The sequence below is a fragment of the Coregonus clupeaformis genome, chromosome 25 (genome assembly GCF_020615455.1).
Source record: "Coregonus clupeaformis isolate EN_2021a chromosome 25, ASM2061545v1, whole genome shotgun sequence".
In the NCBI taxonomy this organism is placed as follows: domain Eukaryota; kingdom Metazoa; phylum Chordata; class Actinopteri; order Salmoniformes; family Salmonidae; genus Coregonus; species Coregonus clupeaformis.
The window spans coordinates 31,320,058-31,345,941 of record NC_059216.1 but is presented as its reverse complement, the minus strand read 5'-3'; the positions used below and the strand labels follow the sequence as shown (position 1 = coordinate 31,345,941).

At 44.3% G+C, this 25,884-nt stretch overlaps 1 protein-coding gene across 1 annotated transcript in view; it reads left to right on the top strand.

Moving 5' to 3' along the window:
* LOC121538925 (mitogen-activated protein kinase-binding protein 1) overlaps positions 1-25,884 on the top strand; it is a 75,759-nt gene that overhangs the window by 23,752 nt on the left and 26,123 nt on the right. The window contains exons 3-9 of the mRNA XM_041847086.2: positions 15,114-15,176; positions 16,410-16,467; positions 18,543-18,713; positions 18,970-19,107; positions 19,896-20,078; positions 20,736-20,753; positions 23,876-24,036. Of these exons, the coding sequence (XP_041703020.2) occupies positions 15,114-15,176; positions 16,410-16,467; positions 18,543-18,713; positions 18,970-19,107; positions 19,896-20,078; positions 20,736-20,753; positions 23,876-24,036 (792 nt within the window). The remainder of the gene's footprint in view (positions 1-15,113; positions 15,177-16,409; positions 16,468-18,542; positions 18,714-18,969; positions 19,108-19,895; positions 20,079-20,735; positions 20,754-23,875; positions 24,037-25,884) is intronic.

Sequence of the window (25,884 nt, the reverse complement as noted above, 5' to 3'; positions counted from 1 at the left end):
AAATCAAAATAAATCAGGCAAGGCCTCAGAAAAAAAAGTGTATACCTCCACAAGTCTGGTTCATCCTTGGGAGCAATTTCCAAACGCCTGAAGGTACCACGTTCATCTGTACAAACAAAAGTATGCAAGTATATACCCCATGGGACCACGCAGCCGTCATACTGCTCAGGAAGGAGACGCGTTCTGTCTCCTAGAGATGAACATACTTTGGTGCGAAAAGTGCAAATCAATCCCAGAACAACAGCAAAGGACCTTGTGAAGGTGCTGGAGGAAACGGGTACAAAAGTATATACATCCACAGTAAAACGAGTTCTATATCGACATAACCTGAAAGGCAGCTCAGCAAGGAAGAAGCCACTGCTCCAAAACCGCCATAAAAAAGCCAGGCTACAGTTTGCAACTGCACATGGGGACAAAGATTGTACTTTTTGGAGAAATGTCCTCTGGTCTGATGAAACAAAAATAAAAAACTGTTTGGCCATAATGACCATCGTTATGTTTGGAGGAAAAAGGGGGTCGCTTGCAAGCCGACGAACACCATCCCAAACGTGTAGCACGGGGGTGGCAGCATCATGCTGTGGGGGTGCTTTGCTGCAGGAGGGACTGGTGCACAAAATAGATGGCGTCGTGAGGAAGGAAAATTATGTGGATATATTGAAGCAACATCTCAAGACATCAGTCAGGAAGTTAAAGCTTGGTCGCAAATGGGTCTTCCAAATGGACAATGACCCCAAGCATATTTCCAAAGTTGTGCCAAAATGCTTAAGGACAACAAAATCAAGGTATTGGAGTGGCCATCACAAAGCCCTGACCTCAATCCTATAGAAAATGTGTGGGCAGAACTGAAAAAGCGTGTGCGAGCAAGGAGGCCTACAAACCTGACTCAGTTACACCAGCTCTGTCAGGAGGAATGGGCCAAAATTCACCCAACATATTGTGGGAAGCTTGTGGAAGGCTACCCGACACGTTTGACCCAAGTTAAATAATTTAAAGGCAATGCTTTCAAATACTAATTGAGTGTATGTAAACTTCTGACCCACTGGGAATGTGATGAAAGAAATAAAAGCTGAAATAAATCATTCTTTACTATTATTCTGACATTTCACATTCTTAAAATAAAGTGGTGGTCCTAACTAACCTAAGACAGGGAATTTTTACTAGGATTAAATGTCAGGAATTGTGAAAAACTGAGTAAAAATGTATTTGGCTCAGGTGTATGTAAACTTCTGACTTCAACTGTACACCATCCAAAGTGTAATTAATAACTTCACCATGCTCAAAGGGATATTCAATGTCAGATTCTAACAATAGGTGCCCTTCTTTGCGAGGCATTGGAAATGTTAAACACTATTTATTGCACACAGTCCATGCAACTTATTATGTGACCTGGTAAGCACATTTTTACTCCTAAACTTATTTAGGCTTGCCATAACAAAGGGTTTGAATACTTATTGACTCAAGACATTTCAGCTTTTCATTTTTAATTAATCTGTAAAAAAAAAAAAAAAAAATTAAAGATCATTCCACTTTGACATTATGGGATATAATTGTGTGTACAGTCATGATCAACATTTTTTAGAATGACACAAATACTAATTTTCACAAAGTCTGCTGCCTCAGTTTTGATGATGGCAATTTGCATATACTCCAGAATGTCATGAAGAGTGATCAGATGAATTGCAATTAATTGCAAAGTCCCGCTTTGCCATGAAAATGAACTTAATCCCCCAAAAAACATTTCCACTGCATTTCAGCCCTGCCACAAAAGGACCAGCTGCCATCATGTCAGTGATTCTCTCGTTAACACAGGTGAGTGTTGACGAGGACAAGGCTGGAGATCACTCTGTCATGCTGATTGAGTTAGAATAGACAGACTGGAAGCTTTAAAAGGAGGGTGGTGCTTGAAATCATTGTTCTTCCTCTGTTAACCATGGTTACCTGCAAGGAAACACGTGCTGTCATCATTGCTTTGCACAAAAAGGGCTTCACAGGCAAGGATATTGCTGCTAGTTAGATTGCACCTAAATCAACCATTTATCGGATCATCAAGAACTTCAAGGAGAGAGGTTCAATTGTTGTGAAGAAGGCGTCAGGGCGCCCAAGAAAGTCCAGCAAGCGCCAGGACCGTCTCCTAAAGTTGATTCAGCTGCGGGATCGGGGCACCACCAGTGCAGAGCTTGCTCAGGAATGGCAGCAGGCAGGTGTGAGTGCATCTGCATGCACAGTGAGGCGAAAACTTTTGGAGGATGTCCTGGTGTCAAGAAGGGCAGCAAAGAAGCCACTTCTCTCCAGGAAAAACATCAGGGACAGACTGATATTCTGCAAATGGTACAGGGATTGGACTGCTTAGGACTGGGGTAAAGTCATTTTCTCTGATGAATCCCCTTTCTGATTGTTTGGGGCATCCGGAAAGCACCTTGTCCGGAGAAGACAAGGTGAGCGCTACCATCAGTCCTGTGTCATGCCAATAGTAAAGCATCCTGAGACCATTCATGTGTGGGGTTGCTTCTCAGCCAAGGTAGTGGGCTCACTCACAATTTTGTCTAAGAACACAGCCATGAATAAAGAATGGTACCAACACATCCTCCGAGAGCAACTTCTCCCAACCATCCAAGAACAGTTTGGTGACGACCAATGCCTTTTCCAGCATGACGGAGCACCTTGCCATAAGGAAAAAGTGATAACTAAGTGGCTCGGGGAACAAAACATCTACATTTTGGGTCCATGGCCAGGAAACTCCCCAGACCTTAATCCCATTGAGAACTTGTGGTCGATCCTCAAGAGGCAGGTGGACAAAGAAAAACCCACAAATTCTGACAAACTCCAAGCATTGATTATGCAAGAATGGGCTGCCATCAGTCAGGATGTGGCCCAGAAGTTAATTGACAGCATGCCAGGGCGGATTACAGAGGTCTTGAAAAAGAAGGGTCAACACTGCAAATATTGACTCTTTGCATAAACTTAATGTAATTGTCAATAAAAGCCTTTGACACTTATGGAATGCTTGTAATTATACTTCAGTATACCATAGTAACATCTGGAAAAATATCTCATAACACTGAAGCAGCGAACTTTGTGAAGACCAATACTTGTCATTCTCAAAACTTTTGACCACGACTGTAGACCAGTGACAAAAAAATCCCTATTTAATCAATTTAAAATTCTGTCTGTAACACAACAAAATGTGGAAAAAGTCAAGGGGCGTGAATACTTTGTCCATGCTATCACATCGGGACCAAAAATCTTGTTTGTTTTTTCCTAGGATTCGAAGCCCATGTCAGGACTTGCCAGTGACCTCTAAAGTCACTTGTCAGTGTAGCCTGGTGATGGGTTGTTTGCAATCAAACTGCTCTTTTTGAATGGATCTTTTAGGTGAATGTCGAGAACCGAATCGCATCAGTGACAGAGCCGTTCATTTGACTCCCTAATTTGCATACTGGTAGGCTACTACTGCTTTTTGTAGATTATCTGCAGATAGATTATGAAAACATTCAATGGAAGTGTTCAATCTTCACTGCAGGAACAATAGGTAGTGGAAAGAGAGCCTCATTCTAGTACAAAATAAGATAAAAGAAAACAGATTGAAGGTTATTATATGGTATTATTAAATATATTGATAAAGGCCTACTGATTTGATTAATGGAGTAGTCAACTGCTGCCTCTGTGTAGCAAAGCCCATGTTTAACACCTGCTTCATTCTTCAATCATACCTGTAGGTCTATTCATGGACGCCTGACTTTGTGCACCCCCACTTTTATACAATCTGTCAGTCCGGGGGTCCTCCCCCTGAAAATATTTGCGTTTTTCAACCTATATTGTTTCTCAACAGGGAATCCATGTTTACTTTACAGAACACAACTTTTTTTCTTTGGTTTTTGCCACAATAAACTAAATTGAAAGAGTAGAGTAGACTAGTTTTTCTGACAAGATTACTAATCTACCACCTTCCCTCAAAGTCCCACCCACAGTGATTGATTGACAGGTCTGAAACCCTGCCAACTCTGTGACTCACAAACATCCTGCCCCCTCCCCTGACAATCCCACCCGCTGTGATTAACAGGCCAAACTGTTAAAGGGATAGTTCACCCAAATTACAGAATTACATATTGGTTTCCTTACCCTTAGTGTCCGCAGCCACAGAGCCTATAAAATACATAAATTGAAGAACAAACATAATTGTGGCAATTCATATCTTGCAGTAAAACTGTTAATATGACTTTAATGTCAAGACAAGATGGGTTTAATGTTAAAGGTTATCTTACTTAGAAAATAGTCCTGATCATATAGGTCTAGACAATATCCAAAACAACTAACACACCGAATTCATACATTTTCAGTAATTTGAAGTGAAGTCATGTTTTTCTACTGAATAACACAACTAATTTTACCAATCTGGGAAGTTGAGAAAAAATCTGGGAAGTAAAGTCGTTAAAGTGTTCAATAATTTAGCTGTGTATTTCGGATGCAATCAAAGCATTAGAATGTACCAGAGGCCACCAATATATAGCTTTTTTGGTTTGGCTAGCTACTCCATGTACTTAGGGAAAACACTGCCAGTCTATTAAATTCTTGTCTTACAGTTCCAACAATACACAGATCAGTGATTATAAGTAGCCATAGCCTACTTCCTCAAAGTGTGAAGTGCCGGAGTAAGCCTGATTGATAGATTCCTTGGATTGGGGAGGAGGTGGTTAATCACAGGCATCCCAAAAATGGAATCCAGAAATCCATTTCACAATTTAGATTGTATGAGAGGTTCTCTGCTTACTCAGCTGCTTGTACTATGGGCCCTGGTCAAAAGTAGTGCACTGTATAAGAGAGGTGCCATTTGGGAGATGCAGCAGATGTCTTCGTTGGAGGGGGTCAGGCTCAGTCCAAGCCCTAACCTACAGCTGTCACTCATGGCCCGGGTCGTATTCATCACGAACCAAATGGAAGAAAACAGACCAAAACAGGGAGTGACTACCTGAACTTGTCCAATAAGAAAACGCTCATTTATGTTGTGAAACGTTTTGCTACAGTATGCACTAATGAGTACGACCCTGGGCTGGGTCCTGTACCTGACGAGGCCTAGCTATGATACATCTGAAATGGCACCCTACTCTCTATAACATAGGCTAGTGAACTACCTTTTGACCAGACCAGACCCCACAATGGCCCAGGTCCTTCATGGAAAGATGAATTGGTTCCATTTAGCCTACTTCTCTAGAAAATGCCTATGTAATCGTTCTGAACTGAAGTGACACTGGAGCTATGTGCCTGTGCGCAGGTACACAAATTACATCTGGGCCAAAACTATTAGTTAATCAAAGATGAACTGGTCTGGTCCCAATAGATGTAAAACATTAGGCTATGTAGTAATGGCTTACAGTCTCTACCTGCTCATATTCTTCTGAGATGTTTCTATTTCTCCTATACTTGGTCTGATTGACTAGCATCCTGTCCATGGGATGTACTTGTAGCCTACATCAAGCTGCCTTACGCTACAGAAATAGGAGGTTGGCTCGGACAAGGCTTACTCTAGTCTGTCTGAATTGTTGCTGTAGTAGTAAGTAGCCTACAATCATTGTGGGGATTGTTCAATTCTACTGGCACATGATGTTATGAATCCTATGTGGTTGTATAACTGGTAGCCCCCAGGGCCGGCTGGTTTTATTTGCTGTCAGCAAGACAAGCATCAGTACAGCACAGTCATCTATGTGGGTATGGGGAAACGGGAATATCAGGATCCAAATTTGTTGAATGCTGACTGAGTGACGAGGGAGGAGATTTGTTTAATTTACAATGGCTTTCTTGTACCTATGATGACTGAAGGATATCAGCATTGGCTGCAAACGTCTTAAATTACACCTTTACCTACCTCTTTATTGTTAGTACATTTATCAAATTCAATCAAATGTATTTATAAAGCCCTTTTTACATCTGGTAGAGCACGTAAGTCGCTTTGGATAAAAGTGTCTGCTAAATGGCATATTATTATTATTATTATTATTATTATTATTATTATTATTATTATTATTACTGTACAGAAACACAGCCTAAAACCCCAAACAGCAAGCAATGCAGATGTAGAAGCATGGTGGCTAGGAAAAACTCCCTAGAAAGGCAGGAACCTAGGAAGAAACCTAGAGAGGAACCAGGCTCTGAGGGGTGGCCAGTCCTCTTCTGGCTGTGCCGGGTGGAGATTATAAGAGTACATGGCCATTTAAGGCCAGATTTTGTTCTTAGAGATGTTCAAACGTTCATAGATGATCAGCAGGGTCAAATAATACAGTGGGGGAAAAAAGTATTTAGTCAGCCACCAATTGTGCAAGTTCTCCCACTTAAAAAGATGAGAGCGGCCTGTAATTTTCATCATAGGTACACGTCAACTATGACAGACAAAATGAGAATTCTTTTCCAGAAAATCACATTGTAGGATTTTTTATGAATTTATTTGCAAATTATGGTGGAAAATAAGTATTTGGTCAGTAACAAAAGTTTCTCAATACTTTGTTATATACACTTTGTTGGCAATGACACAGGTCAAACATTTTCTGTAAGTCTTCACAAGGTTTTCACACACTGTTGCTGGTATTTTGGCCCATTCCTCCATGCAGATCTCCTCTAGAGCAGTGATGTTTTGGGGCTGTCGCTGGGCAACACGGACTTTCAACTCCCTCCAAAGATTTTCTATGGGGTTGAGATCTGGAGACTGGCTAGGCCACTCCAGGACCTTGAAATGCTTCTTACGAAGCCACTTCCTTCGTTGCCCGGGCGGTGTGTTTGGGATCATTGTCATGCTGAAAGACCCAGCCATGTTTAATCTTCAATGCCCTTGCTGATGGAAGGAGGTTTTCACTCAAAATCTCACGATACATGGCCCCATTCATTCTTTCCTTTACACGGATCAGTCGTCATGGTCCCTTTGCAGAAAAACAGCCCCAAAGCATGATGTTTCCACCCCCATGCTTCACAGTAGGTATGGTGTTCTTTGGATGCAACTCAGCATTCTTTGTCCTCCAAACACGACGAGTTGAGTTTTTACCAAAAAGTTCTATTTTGGTTTCATCTGACCATATGCCATTCTCCCAATCCTCTTCTGGATCATCCAAATGCACTCTAGCAAACTTCAGACGGGCCTGGACATGTACTGGCTTAAGCAGGGGGACACGTCTGGCACTGCAGGATTTGAGTCCCTGGCGGCGTAGTGTGTTACTGATGGTAGGCTTTGTTACTTTGGTCCCAGCTCTCTGCAGGTCATTCACTAGGTCCCCCGTGTGGTTCTGGGATTTTTGCTCACCGTTCTTGTGATCATTTTGACCCCACGGGGTGAGATCTTGCGTGGAGCCCCAGATCGAGGGGAGATTATCAGTGGTCTTGTATGTCTTCCATTTCCTAATAATTGCTCCCACAGTTGATTTCTTCAAACCAAGCTGCTTACCTATTGCAGATTCAGTCTTCCCAGCCTGGTGCAGGTCTACAATTTTGTTTCTGGTGTCCTTTGACAGCTCTTTGGTCTTGGCCATAGTGGAGTTTGGAGTGTGACTGTTTGAGGTTGTGGACAGGTGTCTTTTATACTGATAACAAGTTCAAACAGGTGCCATTAATACAGGTAACGAGTGGAGGACAGAGGAGCCTCTTAAAGAAGAAGTTACAGGTCTGTGAGAGCCAGAAATCTTGCTTGTTTGTATAATATAATATAATATGCCATTTAGCAGACGCTTTTATCCAAAGCGACTTTGTAGGTGACCAAATACTTATTATCCACCATAATTTGCAATAAATTCATTAAAAATCCTACAATGTGATTTTCTGGATTTTTTTCTTTCTCAATTTGTCTGTCATAGTTGATGTGTACCTATGATTACAGGCCTCTCATCTTTTTAAGTGGGAGAACTTGCACAATTGGTGGCAGACTAAATACTTTTTTCCCCCACTGTAATCACAGTGGTTGTAGAGGGTGCAACAGGTCAGTACCTGTTGCACCCTCAGGTACCTCAGGAGTAAATGTCAGTTGGCTTTTCATAGCCGAGCATTCAAAAGTACCTCAGGAGTAAATGTCAGTTGGCTTTTCATAGCCGAGCATTCAGAGGTCGAGACAGAAGGTGCCGTAAAGAGGGAGAGAGAGACTCCAGTGCATTGCCGTTCACCTTCGCACCCCTGGGCCAGACTACACTCAATCATAGGACCTACTGAAGAGATGAGTCTTCTGTAAAGACTTAAAGGTCCAGACTGAGTCTGCGGCTCTCACATGGATAGGCAGATCATTCCATAAAAATGTAGCTCTATAGGAGAAATCCCTGCCTCCAGCTGTTTGCTTGGATATTCTGGGACAATAAGGAGGCCTGCATCTTGTGACCATAGCGTACGTGTAGGTATGTACGGCAGGACCAAATCGGAGAGATAAGTAGGAGCAAGCCCATGTAGTGCTTTGTAGTTTAGCAGTAAAACCTTGAAATCAGCCCTAGCCTTAACAGGAAGCCAGTGTAGAGGCTAGCACTGGAGTAAAATGATCAAATGTTTTGGTTCTAGTCAGGACTCTAGCAGCCGTGTTTAGCTCTAACTGAAGTTTATTTAGTGCTTTATCCGGGTTGCCGGAGAGTAGAGCATTGCAGTAGTCTAATCTAGAAATGACAAAAGCATGGATTAGCTTTCTGCATCATTTTTGGACAAACATTTTCTGATTTTTGCATTGTTACGATAATGCTTTCCTTTAAATATTCTTGATATGTTCTACAAAAGAGAGATCAGGGTCCAGAGTAACGCCGAGGTCCTTCAGTTTTATTTCGGACAACTGTACAACCATCAAGATTAAACGCTCAATACCCTTTGAATATGGCCGGTGTCAGTAAACATCAGCAAAAAAGCGTAGTTAAATTGTTGCCAGCAGCACAGTTACAGTCACCAACGCTCTGGATAACATTGAAAACAGCCTAACTAGCTCTGCTAGGGCGAGTAAAATGGTAATAGTGAGGTGTTCTCTCATTTGTGTCTGGAAGTAGCTAGCAAGCAAGACAACGTTAGGCAGTTAGCTTGGGTGCTTGACTTCTGTTGATCCGAGCATTCTGACCTCACAACCCTACTCCTCGAACAGAGCGTCCAGTGTGCGCTCTGAACGCTCCGAGAGCTGAATGCTCTGAATTTACAAACGGACAATCTGACAACGCTCTGAATTTACGAATGCCCAGAGCGCACTCTGAGCGCCCTCTGGCACTCCAGATTGAATTTACGAACTCCGACGAGAGTGCTCTGAAATCGGAGTAGATAGCCAGAGTGAATTAACGAACGCGCCCGTAAAATGTTTAAGGTTAGCGGAGGGGTTAAGTTTAGCGTAGGAAGTCCCAATGATCCTGGATAGTGCAAAAATGTACGAACACACCCGATCCGATATGTGAGATTATTGAACAGGGTAGTACTGTATGGGGTTTGAATTAATTAATGGCTGGGTCCTCTGAGGCAGCATCTCTAGTTTATTGGTTTATTCTGACCCTTTTGCCGAAGCAGCAGCTAATCTTCCTGGGATCCACACAAAAACATAAATCACGATGAGTAACAAAACACTGATAGAAAAGAACAGTCACATATTTAAAATACAACGATATACAAACAATACAACTAAAGAATGTGTGTCTGTGTTTGTGTGTCATTTCACAGTCCATATTGTGCCATGAGATGTTTTATACATTTTTTTAAAGGTCATTTTGCTGTTTGCTAGGGTAATGGGAGATGGAAGGGAGTTCCATGCGATCATGGCTTTGTATAATACTGTGCATTGCCTTGCCGTGAATTCGTTTTGGACTTGGGGACTGTGAAGAGACCTCTGGCATGTCTAGTGATGTGGAATACATTTCCTCAGTGAGCATTAAATGTCCTGCTGCTGGAGAAATCTAACATGCGTGACTATATGTGTGCCACGGACCCTCGTCCTGACCACACCGCACTGCAGCAAACTGGGTCAGTAGTAGCACTGTGTGTGGGGGGGAGGTGCATGTGCATATGTGTGAGGAGGGAGTGAAGGAGAGAGAGAAAAAAAGGTGTGGGGAGAGAGGGAATACTCCTTCTGCAGCCCCTTGCCATCAGACAGCTCTGCTCCGGAGAAGAGGAGTGGGCTCTGCTCTGCTTCAGTGCTGCATTGCAGCTCTCTGCTGGAGGGTCCTACTACAGCCTTTGTAACTGCAAGCTTGCAAACATCCTGCTGTATTCTCAAAAGGATGCCGTAAAGACTTGAGGCGCTGGAAGGACAAAAAAGAAATGCAGAGGAGAATGCAAAAATGCTGCTCAAATGAATGCACCGACTACTAAGAATAGCCTAAATCCTGAGGCAGTAATTATTTGGCTCCCATGAAAGACTGTTTTGATCACTTACTCTTTATCAAGACTACTGTATGTCAGTATCTTCTGTAGTCTCTCTTATTGGTTTACTTAGAATATAAAATAAAATATAAGCTGCACACTCGCATGGCTCTGATGCAATACATTTAATAGATGCCAACGTATGGACAGCTACAGTATGCTGCCTTCAGGGTTTCATTGTTCCACAGTAGATTTAAGCAGCATAGCTGGAGCTGAGCTCAGGGAAACCCTAGATATTCCCATCATTGTTAGCCACTTACTCTGGCAGTACTGGGCAGACAGGACAGGAGACTTGCAGTAAAGACAGGATCAGCATGGGGGAGGGGTAGGGTCTGAAGTGGAGTGGACTGGCAGATCGGAGGATGGTCGCTGTCTCTCCTCTCTTGGGTTGGAAAGAAACTGATATCCCTTCCTTGTTGACACCACAGACCCTGAGGGGCTTTCTCATCTCAGAGGCTTGACCACCTGTCAGTCTGCTAAACCAACCCACCAGATGGCTGATGGGTGACTAATGATGATGATGGTGTGGCAATACTATTACTCAGCCTACCATGAATTAGCCATAGGGTATAGGCTCTTCTTTTAACTTGTTTTTCAAATGATCATTATGAATAATGGCCTCTCAAATATACCGGTAGGCCCAATGTAGACAGCATATTCTCAAGGTGTCTATGACTTAACCTGTTGGATAAGTAAATATTTGATTTATATTGCTTTGAAGTCAGAATACTTTCACAAGATTGTGCTTGCTGCCATGTTGGACAACAATGGTTTTATTGTTGTGAAAGTATGTGTAAGGAATAATCAACGATGGGCTATGCGTTCTATGGAAAATAATGAACAACGTGGAAGGTGTGTTCCATGATGCGCTAGCGAAGTGGAACTGACCTTCCACTTAGTTGCATTATTTTCCAGAGAACGCATAGAGCCCCGAGTGGATTATCCCTTTTGTACCATGGATATCATTAACACATTTGCTGCTAGAAATTTGTTCATTTTCCGTTAGAAATGTGTTTAACATCCACTGAAGTAGCCAGCAAGTTTACTAGATAGTTACAGTAGTTGCCGTGGTAACCAAACAGACTTGCTAGTTTAGATAACCATCAGTCCTAGCTTGCCATTATGAAAATCGAATTCAGCAATACCAATAATGTTTTCATTTTGACTTTTGCTTTCAAAAGCAGCTCAAACATAGAAAATGTAAGAAATAACTATAGCCATTGAATTCTACCATGCAAATAGAGCATGGCACTTGCAACACCAGGGTTGTGGGTTCGATTCCCCCGGGGGACCAGTACGAGAAAATGTATGCACTCACTACTGTAATTCGCTCTGGATAAGAACGTCTGCTAAATTACACAAAACAAAAAATGAAGGCCTGATTCACACAGTCTCCTCTGAACAGTTGATGTTGAGATGTGTCTGTTACTTGCACTCTGTGAAGCATTTATTTGGGCTGCAATCTGAGTTGTAGTTAACTCTAATGAACTTATTCTCTGCAGCAGAGGTAACTCTGGGTCTTTCTTTCCTGTGGCGGTCCTCCATGAGAGCCAGTTTCATCATAGCGCTTGATGGTTTTTGCGACTGCACTTGAAGAAACTTTCAAAACTTCTTCACATTTTCCGGATTGACTGACCTTCATGTCTTAAAGTAATGATGGACTGTCGTTTCTCTTTGCGTATGAGCTGTTCTTGCCATAATATTGAATTGGTCTTTTACCAAATAGGGCTATCTTCTATAAACCCCGCCTCTCTCCGCCCCTCTCTCACAGTAGGAGACAGTTCACTGAGTGGCAAAGGACTGAGGATCTTTACTCTATTAAGCATCACACATGCTGTGTATCGGGCTGCAGTCACAGTGCCCAGTTTGATTCTTTGGAGACTCTTTAAGAGTAGACTGAGGGTAGGTCACTTTTGGCATGTCTGTAGGACCATGCCTCAGCACAGTGAAGCATGTTTGGAGACTCTTATGAAAGGGAGAATCCACTCAAAAACATATTTCTGTATTTTCATTAGTCCACTGTTGATACGGTCCCAAAATGTTTTGCGTATCAGCAGTCAAATGTTCTAGATATTGGACTTTCAAGAAAGTGTCACCGGTGACATCATCATGATGATGCAAAATGCATCGTGAATGAGGAGTTTTAGCAAGTGGAAAATATTCCCAATCCCTTGAATGATAATCGCCACACAATTCACATTTCATTCAGAAACTTTAGATCTGGCCAGTGTGCAGTCAGAGGAATGTTGTAGGAATATCTGCTTCAGTTGCACAGACCCGCCAGTGTTTTCAAAGCTGCTCTTGATGCATTTTGCATCATCATGATGATGTGGCCAGTGACACTTTGCTTCTTGAAAGTCTAATATCTTGAAAACTTGACTGCTGACATGCAAAACATTTTGGGACAATATCAACAGTGGACTAATAAAAAATAAAAAATACATAGTTTTTGAGTGGATTTTCCCTTTAACTATGCAGTATGACAACATCTGTCCCTCTCCTTTTATGGTGTTTAATTTTTTCCCACACAGTTCCAGTGAAAGTCCTCTGGAAGAAAAACATTTGGCATTTACAATTTTCTTACTTAAAGCTACTTGCAGACCCCCAAATACTGTCTTTGTCAGCTGCTCTGTGGTAGTTAGGGTGCTAGCTTAGCAAATAGTAATATGGTGTGGCTACTGTAGAGTTTCCCATGGTGCACCAGCTTCTTTTGTATACCTTTCTGTCTGCACAATCTCAATGACATCATAGTGCCTTTGATTGTATCCCATGTACACCTGGAGCCCTTCAATTCAAAGGCTTTCTCAGCAGCTCTGATGATCACAACAGTGCTTCGCCCTGACAAATTGTCAGTGACTGACTACACAAGTCCTCTGAGTGTCCTCTCATCTTCCCTGTTGCCATGTGATAGGATAAAAGGCCCTTGTTCTTTTTTTGTCTCATTTTAGGAGTGTTACCCCACTGGGAGATTAAACAACAAATGGAAGCACCTTTAAAAAGGCAACTTGGTTTTTGCTTTGTCATGCTGCTCAGTGCTCACGCATTCACTTACTGTCACACACAGGGACTTTGTGACCGTGTTGTACGCTACTCTGATATTTAACCGAAATTACAGCAAATAATAATAATATGCCATTTAGCAGACGCTTTTATCCAAAGCGACTTACAGTCATGCGTGCAATATCCCCAAATGAGGGATATTAAGTATTTATGTAACTTTATTTTAGTGCAGCTCATGGGTTATTCTTGGCTAGATGCTTGGTAAATGGGAATATCATGTTGTCTGTGTTGTTGTTGTCGTGACTCAGTCCGCACTCTCCGCTGTAGCTTTATTGATGTTCACTGTTTACCTAATTTTTATTTTTAGTTAGCACATTGCAGTATGAATTAGGAGTAAACTGCTGAGCCTTGATTGTTGTTATCATTCCCCTGAGTAGGCCTATGAACTCAGTGGTGAGGGTAGGCAACAACACCTCCGCCATGCTTATCATCAACACGGGGGCCCTCCAGGGGTGTGTGCTCGGCCCCATCCTGTACTCCCTGTTCACACATGACTGTGTGGCTACGCACGACTCCAACTCTATCATCAAGTTTGCTGACAAAACAACAGTGGTAGGCCTGATCAACAACGACGAGACAGCCTACAGGGAGGAGGTTAGTACTCTGGCAGAGTGGTGCCGAGGAAATAACCTCTCCCTCCACGTCAACAAAACAAAGGAGATGATTGTGGATTACAGGAGACAGCAGAGGGAGCACGTCCCATCCACATTGAAGGGGTAGCAGTGGAGTGGGTTAAAAGTGTCAAGTTCCTTGCCGTGCACATCACCAAGGACCTGAAATGGTCCCACCACACTGACACCGTGGTGAAGAAGGCGCAACAGCACCTCTTCAACCTCAGGAGGCTGAAGAAATTCGGCATGGCCCCTAAGAACTTCTTCAACTTCTACTGATGCACCATTGAGAGCATTCAGTCGGGCTGCAACACCGCCTGGTACGGCAACAGCACCGACCACAAATGCATGGCTCTCCAGAGGGTGGTGCGTGCGGTCAGGCCAACGTATCACCGGGGGCACACTGCCTGCCCCCCAGGACATCTACAGCACCCAGTGTCATAGGAAGGCCAAGAAGATCGTCAAGGACCTCAGCCACTCGAGCCACAGCCTGTTCACCCTGCTACCAACTAGCAGACGGAGACAGTACAAGTGTATCAAAGCTGGGACCGAGAGACTGAGAAACAGCTTTTATCTCCAGGGCCCGGTCTTTCAAAGGTTATCTATCTGGATTTCGCCTATCGGATAGGATTACATGCATAGAAATAGAATGAATAGAAAGGACAAATCATTGACTAGTGAATGGGGACACCCGTTCTATTCATTCTATTTCTATGCATTTAAACCTATCCAATAGGCGAAATACGGATAGATCACTTTTGAAAAACTGGGCCCATCAGACTGTTGAACAGCCATCACCAGCCGGCCACCGGCCGGTACTCTCCCCGGCACCTTAGACACTGTCACTAGCCAGCTACCGCCCGGTACTCTGCGCTGCATTCCGGACTGACGTTGCTCATTCCGATATTTCTGATATTCTTTTACTTTTAGAATTGTGTGTGTGTATTGTTATTATATTGCTATATATTACTGCACTGTTGGAGCGAGAATCCTAAGCATTTCGCTGCACCTGCGATAACATCTCCAAATCTGTGTACACAACCAATACACTTTGATTTATATGGTAGTCTAACCTCTATTCTCCTCTCCCCTGCTTCTTCCCTACAGATGTGTGGTGGTGCTGCTGAACCCCAAGAAGAACAAACAGCATCACATCCTCAACAGCTCCAGGTGAGGGTCCGTCGTCGTACTGAATGGCTGCTGCTTGCTGCCTCCTGTTCAGTCAGTCACTCCCAGGCAGGCCAGGCACACTAGGGGAATGGATGGATCCAGACAACTAGTCACTGTCACTTAGGCTTAAGGGTTCGTCCTCATACATAGCATACATACAAAAACAAAACTACAACACTGAGGATTGTAAAAGCCCTCCCATGACGATAGTGTCTTGATTTGGTGCATATATGTGGCTTGGACTTATCATGTAGGTAGATGGCGTGTTAGTAGGCCCTGTAAATACAGCCCATCTGGAGTCAATGTGAGGGAGGGAGCTATCCTGGAGTGACTTGTCAAACACAACATGGCTTATGTAAAGACTGAACACTGAGAGCACTGGACAGACACAGTCAGCCATGACCAAAGGAGCACCATGGCTTCAAAGCCTCTGCAAACCCCTTTCCAGTGTGGGAACAGCAAAAGTAGATGTGGTCACGTCAATGTGACTGACTAGCTGGCTCCATCCATCCATTCTCCATTCTAACCATAATATACCCAGAAAGGTTTGTTACATTATGCTCTTCTGGCTGGAGGCTAATATTTGAACTTTAAACCCTCGCCGTCCTACTTCTACAGCTCATCACTCTACAAACTAATTATTACTGTGCCATGATTAGATTACAGTATAGTAATAATGATATGTGTGCATTTGCTTAGTACAGCATTTGATAAGAGAAAAGCTGCTTGACTAGGCCTCAAACATTGATTACAGTTTAGTTAGGGAATAATTGAGCGTTACAAATTGCACCCTATTCCCTATATAGTGCACATTATTATAATATTTTTCTTGTAGTGCACTACATAGGGAATAGAGTGCCATTTGAGATGCAGACAATATGTCTGTGTACGAGTACTGGACCTGGATAACTGCTTCAACAGTTCAAGAAACACCCTGAGATCGAACCTTTTAACCAGCTAATTGACTCCCAGTCACAGGCCATTGAGCCAACCATTCAGCTAGGTTAACATGTCTTTACCACTACAGAACGTTAGATGTGTAGAAGCCTGGCTCTACTCTAGTGTATGATAATAATAATCAGATTGATGTATTGATTGTGGTGAGTATATGTATGCCATTGTCATAGAGTACAGCCCAAGTGGAAAATCCCCTTGAGACCAGGATGCATTCATACTTCTCTTCAACAGTAATCAAATGTTTCCTTTCCTCCTTCCTGTCTCTCCTCTTCACAGGAAAACCATCACCACTCTGTCATTTTCCCCTGATGGCAAATATGTGGTCACAGGAGAGGTGAGTGTCTTCTCATTGTGTCTTTGCTTGCCGTGATGAAATGTACTGCAGCTTTCTAAAAAAGGAGCTGACTGTTTCCCGCTCCACTGCATGGGAAAGCTATCATATCATTGTACAACCCCACAGTTCATAAATGGAACTCTGTCTGTGTCACATCATCTACAAAGGAGTGTTTCTATAGCTGTGAATACCACAAAACATACCCACAGTTTGTTGTATACTGCACCTGTGTGTGTGCGTGCGTCTAATCCTCGGCCATCTACTAAGAGCTTATTAGTCAGACAAGTGTGTGTGAAAGTGAATGAGTGTGTGCTGCTGCAGGGTTGCCATGGCAGCAGGAGGGGGCAGGGTGCCAGACTGACTCTGTCGGCTGTCTGAAGGAGAGAGGGAGGGAGGGAGGGAGGGAGGGAGGAAGGAAAGAGAAGGAAAGAAAGAGGGGAAGAGACAGAGAGAGGGAGACTTCCAGGCATGTAGCAGATGGCACAGAGCTCGTGCTGGTGCTCACCCTGCCGGTCTGCTGCTCACCCTGCCTGTCTGCTGCTCACCCTGCATGTCTGCTGCTCACCCTGCCTGTCTGTTGCTCACCCTGCCTGTCTGCTGCTCACCCTGCCTGTCTGGCGCTCACCCTGCCTGTCTGGTGCTCACCCTGCCTGTCTGGTGCTCACCCTGCCTGTCTGGTGCTCACCCTGCCTGTCTGGCGCTCACCCTGCCTGTCTGGTGCTCACCCTGCCTGTCTGGCGCTCACCCTGCCTGTCTGGTGCTCACCCTGCCTGTCTGCTGCTCACCCTGCCTGTCTGGTGCTCACCCTGCCTGTCTGCTGCTCACCCTGCCTGTCTGGCGCTCACCCTGCCTGTCTGGCGCTCACCCTGCCTGTCTGGCGCTCACCCTGCCTGTCTGGCGCTCACCCTGCCTGTCTGGTGCTCACCCTGCCTGTCTGGCGCTCACCCTGCCTGTCTGGCGCTCACCCTGCCTGTCTGTTGCTCACCCTGCCTGTCTGTTGCTCACCCTTTCTGTCTGTTGCTCACCCTTTCTGTCTGTTGCTCACCCTGCCTGTCTGGTGCTCACCCTGCCTGTCTGCTGCTCACCCTGCCTGTCTGGTGCTCACCCTGCCTGTCTGGCGCTCACCCTGCCTGTCTGGCGCTCACCCTGCCTGTCTGGCGCTCACCCTGCCTGTTTGGCGTCACTGCCTGTTTGGCGCTCACCCTGCCTGTCTGGCGCTCACCCTGCCTGTCTGGCGCTCACCCTGCCTGTCTGGCGCTCACCCTGCCTGTCTGGCGCTCACCCTGCCTGTCTGTCCTCTGTGTTGTGTAGCTAGCTGACCATGCTGCAAGCGGCTGCTGCTGCCCTATGTATGCACTCAAAGGGAGGTCCCCCTGTCCACACAGTCTGCTTCTGTTCTGTCTTTAAAAGAGCTAGACGTCATCAGCTGTCCTGATTGTGTTATTTTCTAAAGAAGTGCACCAAAAGCAAATTCCATTTGTCCAACATCCCCAACCATGGGTTTACTCTAGCTGCTACTGTAGTCTTTGATATTTATTTACCAACGAACACTACACGTACCTGTATCTGAAATCTATATGCCTTATCATGTTGCTCATACAATAACTATTTCCATACCCAGTATAAGAATGATGCAGGCAAAGACTCTGCCTGCAGAGTGGAAGACAGTACTAAAGATGCATTATCATTAATTTCCTGGCTTAAGCCTCCCTCGCCTGTCCTCTTTAAATTCCCTCCACTTGATCTTCTGTTCTATCCTTGAGTTGCATTAGACAAATCATTACCAGATTGGGACGCAGTTACAGGGTACATTGAAAAGCTTAGTGGAGACTAGAGACTTCTGTCCTCAGACAACATCTGCATGATCCAGGGATTCTGAATTTGGCTACATCACCTTGTGGATACAAACCTGTCAGGTCGTCATTATAAGAATTAGTTCTTAATCGATTTGCCTGGATAAATAAAGGGGAAATAAATGAAGATCAAATGAAAATGTGTGGGTGTGATACATGGTGTAGACTTTCTTTTCACTCACCCCTATTTTTCCCTTTCCTCCTCCCTCTCTCCCCTTCCAGAGCGGGCACATGCCTGCTGTGCGGGTGTGGGATGTTGCAGAGCGGACCCAGGTGGCAGAGCTACAGGAACATAAGTACGGCATCTCCTGCGTGGCCTTCAGCCCCAACAGCAAGTACATCGTCAGCGTGGGATACCAGCACGACATGATCGTCAATGTCTGGGCCTGGAAGGTAGCTAGCTACTCCCTTATTAGGTCCTTCATTGGGTCTTATTAGGTCTTCCATTTGTCTTTATTGGAATTTAATCATTTTGGATGAGTAAAACAATACGTGAATAAACATAATATACACAAATCAAAACAAACGAGTGCTGTTTTTGAACTGCTGTTCAGTGTTTTATACTGAACACTTTTCTTCTTCTCTGAGGAAAATAAAGTATTTATCTAATGTCGATCTACAGTCCTGTTCTGTGCTCTTTTCTTCTCAGAAAAACATTGTGGTGGCAGCCAACAAAGTGTCCAGTAAAGTGACGGCCGTGTCCTTCTCAGACGACAGCTCCTACTTCGTCACGGCAGGGAACAGGCACGTCAAGTTCTGGTACCTGGATCACACCAAATCCTCCAAGGTATTCAGTCAGTCACACCAACAACAACATGACTTAATCCATAACTGACCAATAATAACACTTGAGTTAATGAACGAATGAGATAATAACTAACCGAGCCTCTCTGGAATGTGTCTCTACATGCAATGTTTTCCTGAACTGGTTCTCTTGATCTCCAGCCGTTCCATATATTACTTAGCACACCTAGTTCAACTAGCTAGTCAACCAATCGCCAAGCCCTTGATTAGTTCATTTATAATAATAATAATTAGGTGGGTGCTTATTTGTCCTATTTCACACATGTACAAGTGTCTATTATACGCGTGAGTGAATTGGGAATGTGTTTTTTGCATATCCCAATTCCCCCTGAGACACCCTCGGAGAGTGGGGTCACGGCCAGGGTCTGCCATTTATCAACGACAATTAGGGTTAAATGCCTTGCTTAAGGGCACAGTGGCAGATTTGGGACCTTGTCGGCTCGGGGATTCGAACTAGCAACCGTTTGGTTACTAACCACTAGGCTACCTGCCACCCTAGTTAGGTGTGCTATTGTTGGAATTTAACAAAGACTGTATGTGGAATGGTTGGAGGTCACAAGGACCAGTTTGTGAAGCTCATCTCTTCAGTAAGCTATTAGGATAATGACAGACGTCACATGTCAAATTCAATCGCCATGTTGATGCCCAATCCAAATTTCCTAATTTCCAGGGTTTAGGTTAACATAAACTGATGGACTAGGTCTATCAGACCCCATAGCAATGGCTCTCTAATAATTCATCCCTCCCTCTCTCCCTCCCTGTGTCTGCTAGGTGAACGCCACGGTTCCTCTGCTTGGTCGCTCGGGGCTCCTGGGGGAGTTGAGGAACAACTTCTTCTCTGACGTGGCATGTGGGAAGGGTCGTAAAGCCGGCAGCACCTTCTGCATCACTTCCTCAGGCCTGCTCTGCGAGTTCAATGACAAACGCCTGCTGGACAAATGGGTGGAGCTAAGGGTGAGTTACTTTAAACTCTGGGTCACGTTCAGTAAAGGCACAACGTAACAAAACGTTTTGCAACCGAAAACGGAAATGAGCCTTTTTAAAGGAGTCATTCATAGAATCGAGGATTGGTCTCCTTGACTCAAAAGTATTTGGCTGCAGGGTTCAAAAGGCATATAAAATGGAAAAGGAAACCCTGAATTCAATGACATTTTAGAATTCCAGATGTGTTTCACTGGAACTCTAGCTGCCTGGCTATATCCACAGGCGGAGAGTAACACTATGAATCGTTTAGTCTAAAGCTGTGTGAATGAATGGAGATGTATCACTACAGAACCGATTATGTGTAAACGTTGGCAGAGAAAGAGTTGGTGACTTATCACAGCTTCTAGTGCATAACCATCTTAGAATATAACCCCTTTTCAATCTACTTGTGGCACAGTATCAAACTTTCAAGTCGCTTGACTGGCTACTATATCCTAATTCTAGATGTAATCTGGAGCCACCGACTGTGTTCTACAATACACCGCTTTCAATCCCTTCTTAAAAGTCAATTATAGACAGACAACTCGTGTCGGTGGTGTGGTGCTGTAAGAGTGTTAATCTGACCCGTCGTGCTGCTGTCTAATATTAGTCTTGTTCTGCTTCTGCTTCTTCTCTTACACTGTCCAGAAAAACGACATCATCACAGTAAGTCTGTCCCTTATCTGTGCTGCAGCAGTTGTCACTTCCATGTCACATCAGCTGAAAGTTGTGCCCCGCCCTCCTCTGATACCTCCGAGTATCCCATTGGAGGGTTTCTCAGAGCACTGCATTCTATCATGCCCACCTGTCCATCCTATTGGCTGTGTGTGTGTGTGTGTGTGTTTGACTTGACCCTAGTGGTCGTCGTCATTCTCAATGTCCCCTCTGCTTACACACCAGATGTTGGCCATCCATTATCATCACTCAAAGTTTCCATCACCTTATTTTATTTTTTTCCACCTTTATTTAACCAGGTAAGCCAGTTGAGAACAAGTTCTAATTTACAACTGCGACCTGGCCAAGATAAAGCAAAGCAGTGCGATAAAAACAACAACACGGAGTTACAAATGGAATAAACAAAAACGTACAGTCAATAACACTATAGAAAATCTATATACAGTGTGTGCAAAAGTTATGGAGGTAAGGCAATAAATAGGCTATAGTGCAAAATAATTACAATTTTGTATTAACACTGGAGTGATAGATGTGCAGAAGATGATGTGCAAATAGAGATACTGGGGTGCAAATTAGCAAAATAAATAACAATGTAAATAACAATATGGGGATGAGGTAGTTGGGTGGGCTAATTACAGATGGACTGTGTACAGGTGCAGTGATCGGTAAGCTGCTCTGACAACCAATGTATGTGTAACATGATTATACATACACTCCAGAACAAAGTATAGAGGGTTTATAATAGTGTTGGTGTGAGAACAATATGATATATGAACTTATCCACAGAATTAAATAGAACACACATTCTATCTCTATGAGCTCATTGATTTCCTCCAAGGCCTTAGATAGGTATACCTGTTTACTCACATTTAAAACCTGGGGTAAAGTTGACTTCAGCGTCAACCTTCTACCTTTTCTCACATGAAAACCGGGGGGAGAATATATGTCATCATTAGCATCACTCTTAGATATAGGCTACCCTTTATTCACATTAAAACCTGAGGTAGAGTTGATATCAGCATCACTGGTCACCTCATTTTGGTGTTGGTGTGAGAACAAAACAATGTTTTCACCCCAGGCCTTCGATAGATACTTCTCACATCGCTGCTAGTGCTAACCTCATGTGGTTTCCTGGTTTCATGTCCTGAGGGCCTGAGAAGGTCATGTTGACTTGTGGGATCATACTCTGTTTCGGTTTTGGCAATGTACTGTACATAGAAAAATGAATGGGAATTATCAGGTCAAACAGTCAGCTTGTACAGTATTTTCATCTGGTTGTCTGAATTCATGCAGTACTTTGATGGAGCGGTGTCCCCAAATGGCACCCTATTCTCTATATAGTGCAATACTTTTGACCAGAGCCCTATGGGCCCTGGTCAAAAATAGTAGACTATTAAAGGAATAGGGTGATAGGGTGCCATTTGGGATGCAGACTTTGAGGTCTCAACAACCTTTGCCTGAACTTGTACCACATTATTGGAACCTACTCTACCAGAGAGCGATCCCTACCAGATTGACAATGCTTGGCCTGGCACCTTGGTGCTAACAGGGCTGAAGTGGGTCAGGGCTACAGTAGGGTGGGTGGGTGGGTGGGTGGGTGGGTGGCTGCACAATCATGCTTTTGTAGCCTAGTCCAAAGCACAGAGCAAAGGGGGAGGGGGGGGAGAAAAGCAAGGGAGAGGAAAGAGAAGAGAGAGGAATGGAAATGAAAGCGGGGGAGAGAAAAGAGAATGAGAGAAAAGAGAGAGGGAGGGAGTGAAGAGGACTGGAAAAACAACGCTTGCTCTGTCTGATTCCGAGCTCATCAACTGCTGCGACACCATCACATTCCATCCTGGCACCTCATCTCAACCTCTCCACTCGTGCTGCTCATCAAGAAAACCTCTCTTGTTTCTCTCAACTCAATGTATTAGTTGACGCTCTTAACATTCTCATTGCGAAGCTACTAGTGGGGATTTTTAAAGACTTAAAAACAGGAGGTGCTCTAGCCTGTAACAAGTGACCACAACCACAACATCAAACTGGGACATTTGGCTTTCATCCACTCCCATTAACTGCATATTTTACATGCTGTAGAAGGCATGAAAGAAAGTATCCTCTATCAAAACTAGACTGTCACCATATACTCCTCTTCCCCAGAGGCCACTTAATGCTGTCACTTCGGTATATTTTGGTTTCTCCCCTACTAAGATGGTTGCTTCACTGGCATGCCATGATTGTAGGGAAAGCACAGCATGCTTTGGCAACCCAAGCCCAATGTTGGAATGTGTAAAAGATTTAGTAAATTACTGTTGTTAGACTTGGAGTTAAATATGCATCCAGTCTGGGCTGCATGACTGGCTGAATCACTGTTATACATTATTCTAAGCATCATACTGGTAAATTGGAAAATGATATTGCGTATTGTTGTTTAAGCTGTAGGCCTTGATCTGAATCTGCTGCACGCAAGCATTTGTTGTCTCTGGATACTTTGCATATTTCAACTTCACCACAGTCAAATATATTGCATATCATTCTGTTTCTGTCATACTGTTTCTGCGGTTTACTTTGCACAATATTGCTCTTCTAGTGAAGCCACTTCTTCTGCCGAGATGAAATTACTTGAGAGATGTTTTCATATTGTTTACCCAGGGGCCTAGCGACAGTAAAGCTGGTAATATTGGCAAGTGAAATGAGCAGATATTAGTCATCAGTATTTACACAGAATAACAAGTCTGTGGCGCTGACTGCTAGTCCCTGGTAGTGGGTTCTCTGATGCTTCACTGGCAATTGTCTTCAATATGTTCAATATCATTGACAGACAGCAATCTAGTTCTTTCTGCTGTTCGTGTGTGTTTTTTCCCTGAAGACCTATAAGCCTATATTGTGCAGCAGACCATCACTGAGTATTTTCAAGGTGGTGCTTCAAAGACCCTCAAATCCACACCCAGAGCCTCTTTAAAGTCTCAAAAAATGTTTTTTCAATTGAAACTCTTTTATGCGGAGGGGAAAAGAGCCAGATGTGGTGGCCAGTCCCGTCTACTCTGTACAATAGCAGGGGAAGCAATGTTGTGTATATGTTTGTACAGTATGTGTGTCTTCTCTAAGCCCCCTTCCTCTCCTCTGCTCTCCAGACAACTCAGGCCACGTCTCTGTCTGTGACAGAGGAGCTGATCTTCTGTGGCTGTGCCGACGGCACCGTGAGGGTCTTCAGCCCCGTCAACCTGCACTTCATCTGCACCCTACCACGTCCACACTGCCTGGGCACAGACATTGCCACCGTGGTGGAGGCTAGGTGAGTGTCAGTCAGGGCCGGAGGGGTAAAGGTGAGTGTCTAGGAAAAAGGTCTCAGACCGAAATGTTGATATTATAAACAACGTACCGAGGTTTTCATATCTACAGGTCTGCAGGGGTATATACACTGCTCAACACTTAAACAACACAATGTAACTCCAAGTCAATCATACTTCTGTGAAATCAAACTGTCCACTTAGGAAGCAACACTGATTGACAATACATTTCACATGCTGTTGTGCAAATGGAATAGACAACAGGTGGAAATGATAGGCAATTAGCAAGACACCCCCAATAAAGGAGTGGTTCTGCAGGTGGTGACCACAGACCACTTCTCAGTTCCTATGCTTCCTGGCTGATGTTTTGGTCACTTTTGAATGCTGGCGGTGCTTTCACTCTAGTGGTAGCATGAGACGGAGTCTACAACCCACACAAGTGGCTCAGGTAGTGCAGCTCATCCAGGATGGCACATCAATGCGAGCTGTGGCAAGAAGGTTTGCTGTGTCTGTCAGCGTAGTGTCCAGAGCATGGAGGCGCTACCAGGAGACAGGCCAGTACATCAGGAGACGTGGAGGAGGCCGTAGGAGGGCAACAACCCAGCAGCAGGACCGCTACCTCCGCCTTTGTGCAAGGAGGAGCAGGAGGAGCGCTGCCAGAGCCCTGCAAAATGACCTCCAGCAGGCTACAAATGTGCATGTGTCTGCTCAAACGGTCAGAAACAGACTCCATGAGGAGGGCCCGACGTCCACAGGTGGGGGTTGTGCTTACAGCTCAACACCGTGCAGGACGTTTGGAATTTGCCAGAGAACACCAAGATTGGTAAATTCGCCACTGGCGCCCTGTGCTCTTCACAGATGAAAGCAGGTTCACACTGAGCACATGGGGTGACAGAGTCTGGAGACGCCGTGGAGAACGTTTCTGCTGCCTGCAACATCCTCCAGCATGACCGGTTTGGCGGTGGGTCAGTCATGGTGTGGGGTTGCATTTCTTTGGGGGGCCGCACAGCCCTCCATGTGCTCGCCAGAGGTAGCCTGACTGCCATTAGGTACCGAGATGAGATCCTCAGACCCCTTGTGAGACCATATGCTGGTGCGGTTGGCCCTGGGTTCCTCCTAATGCAAGACAATGCTAGACCTCATGTGGCTGGAGTGTGTCAGCAGTTCCTGCAAGAGGAAGGCATTGATGCTATGGACTGGCCCGCCCGTTCCCCAGACCTGAATCCAATTGAGCACATCTGGGACATCATGTCTCGCTCCATCCACCAACGCCACGTTGCACCACAGACTGTCCAGGAGTTGGCGGATGCTTTAGTCCAGGTCTGGGAGGAGATCCCTCAGGAGACCATCCGCCACCTCATCAGGAGCATGCCCAGGCGTTGTAGGGAGGTCATATAGGCACGTGGAGGCCACACACACTACTGAGCCTCATTTTGACTTGTTTTAAGGACATTACATCAAAGTTGGTTTTCCACTTTAATTTTGAGGGTGACTCCAAATCCAGACCTCATGGGTTGATAAATTTGATTTCCATTGATAATTTTTGTGTGATTTTGTTGTCAGCACATTCAACTATGTAAAGAAGAAAGTATTTAATAAGATTATTTCATTCATTCAGATCTAGGATGTGTTGTTTAAGTGTTCCCTTTATTTTTTTGAGCAGTGTATATATGTGTGTGTGTGTGTGTGTATATATATATATATGTGTGTGTGTGTGTATATATATGTGTGTGTGTGTGTGTGTGTGTGTGTATATATATGTGTGTGTGTATGTATGTGTGTGTGTGTGTGTATATATATATATATATATACATACATACATACATACATACATACATACATACATACATACA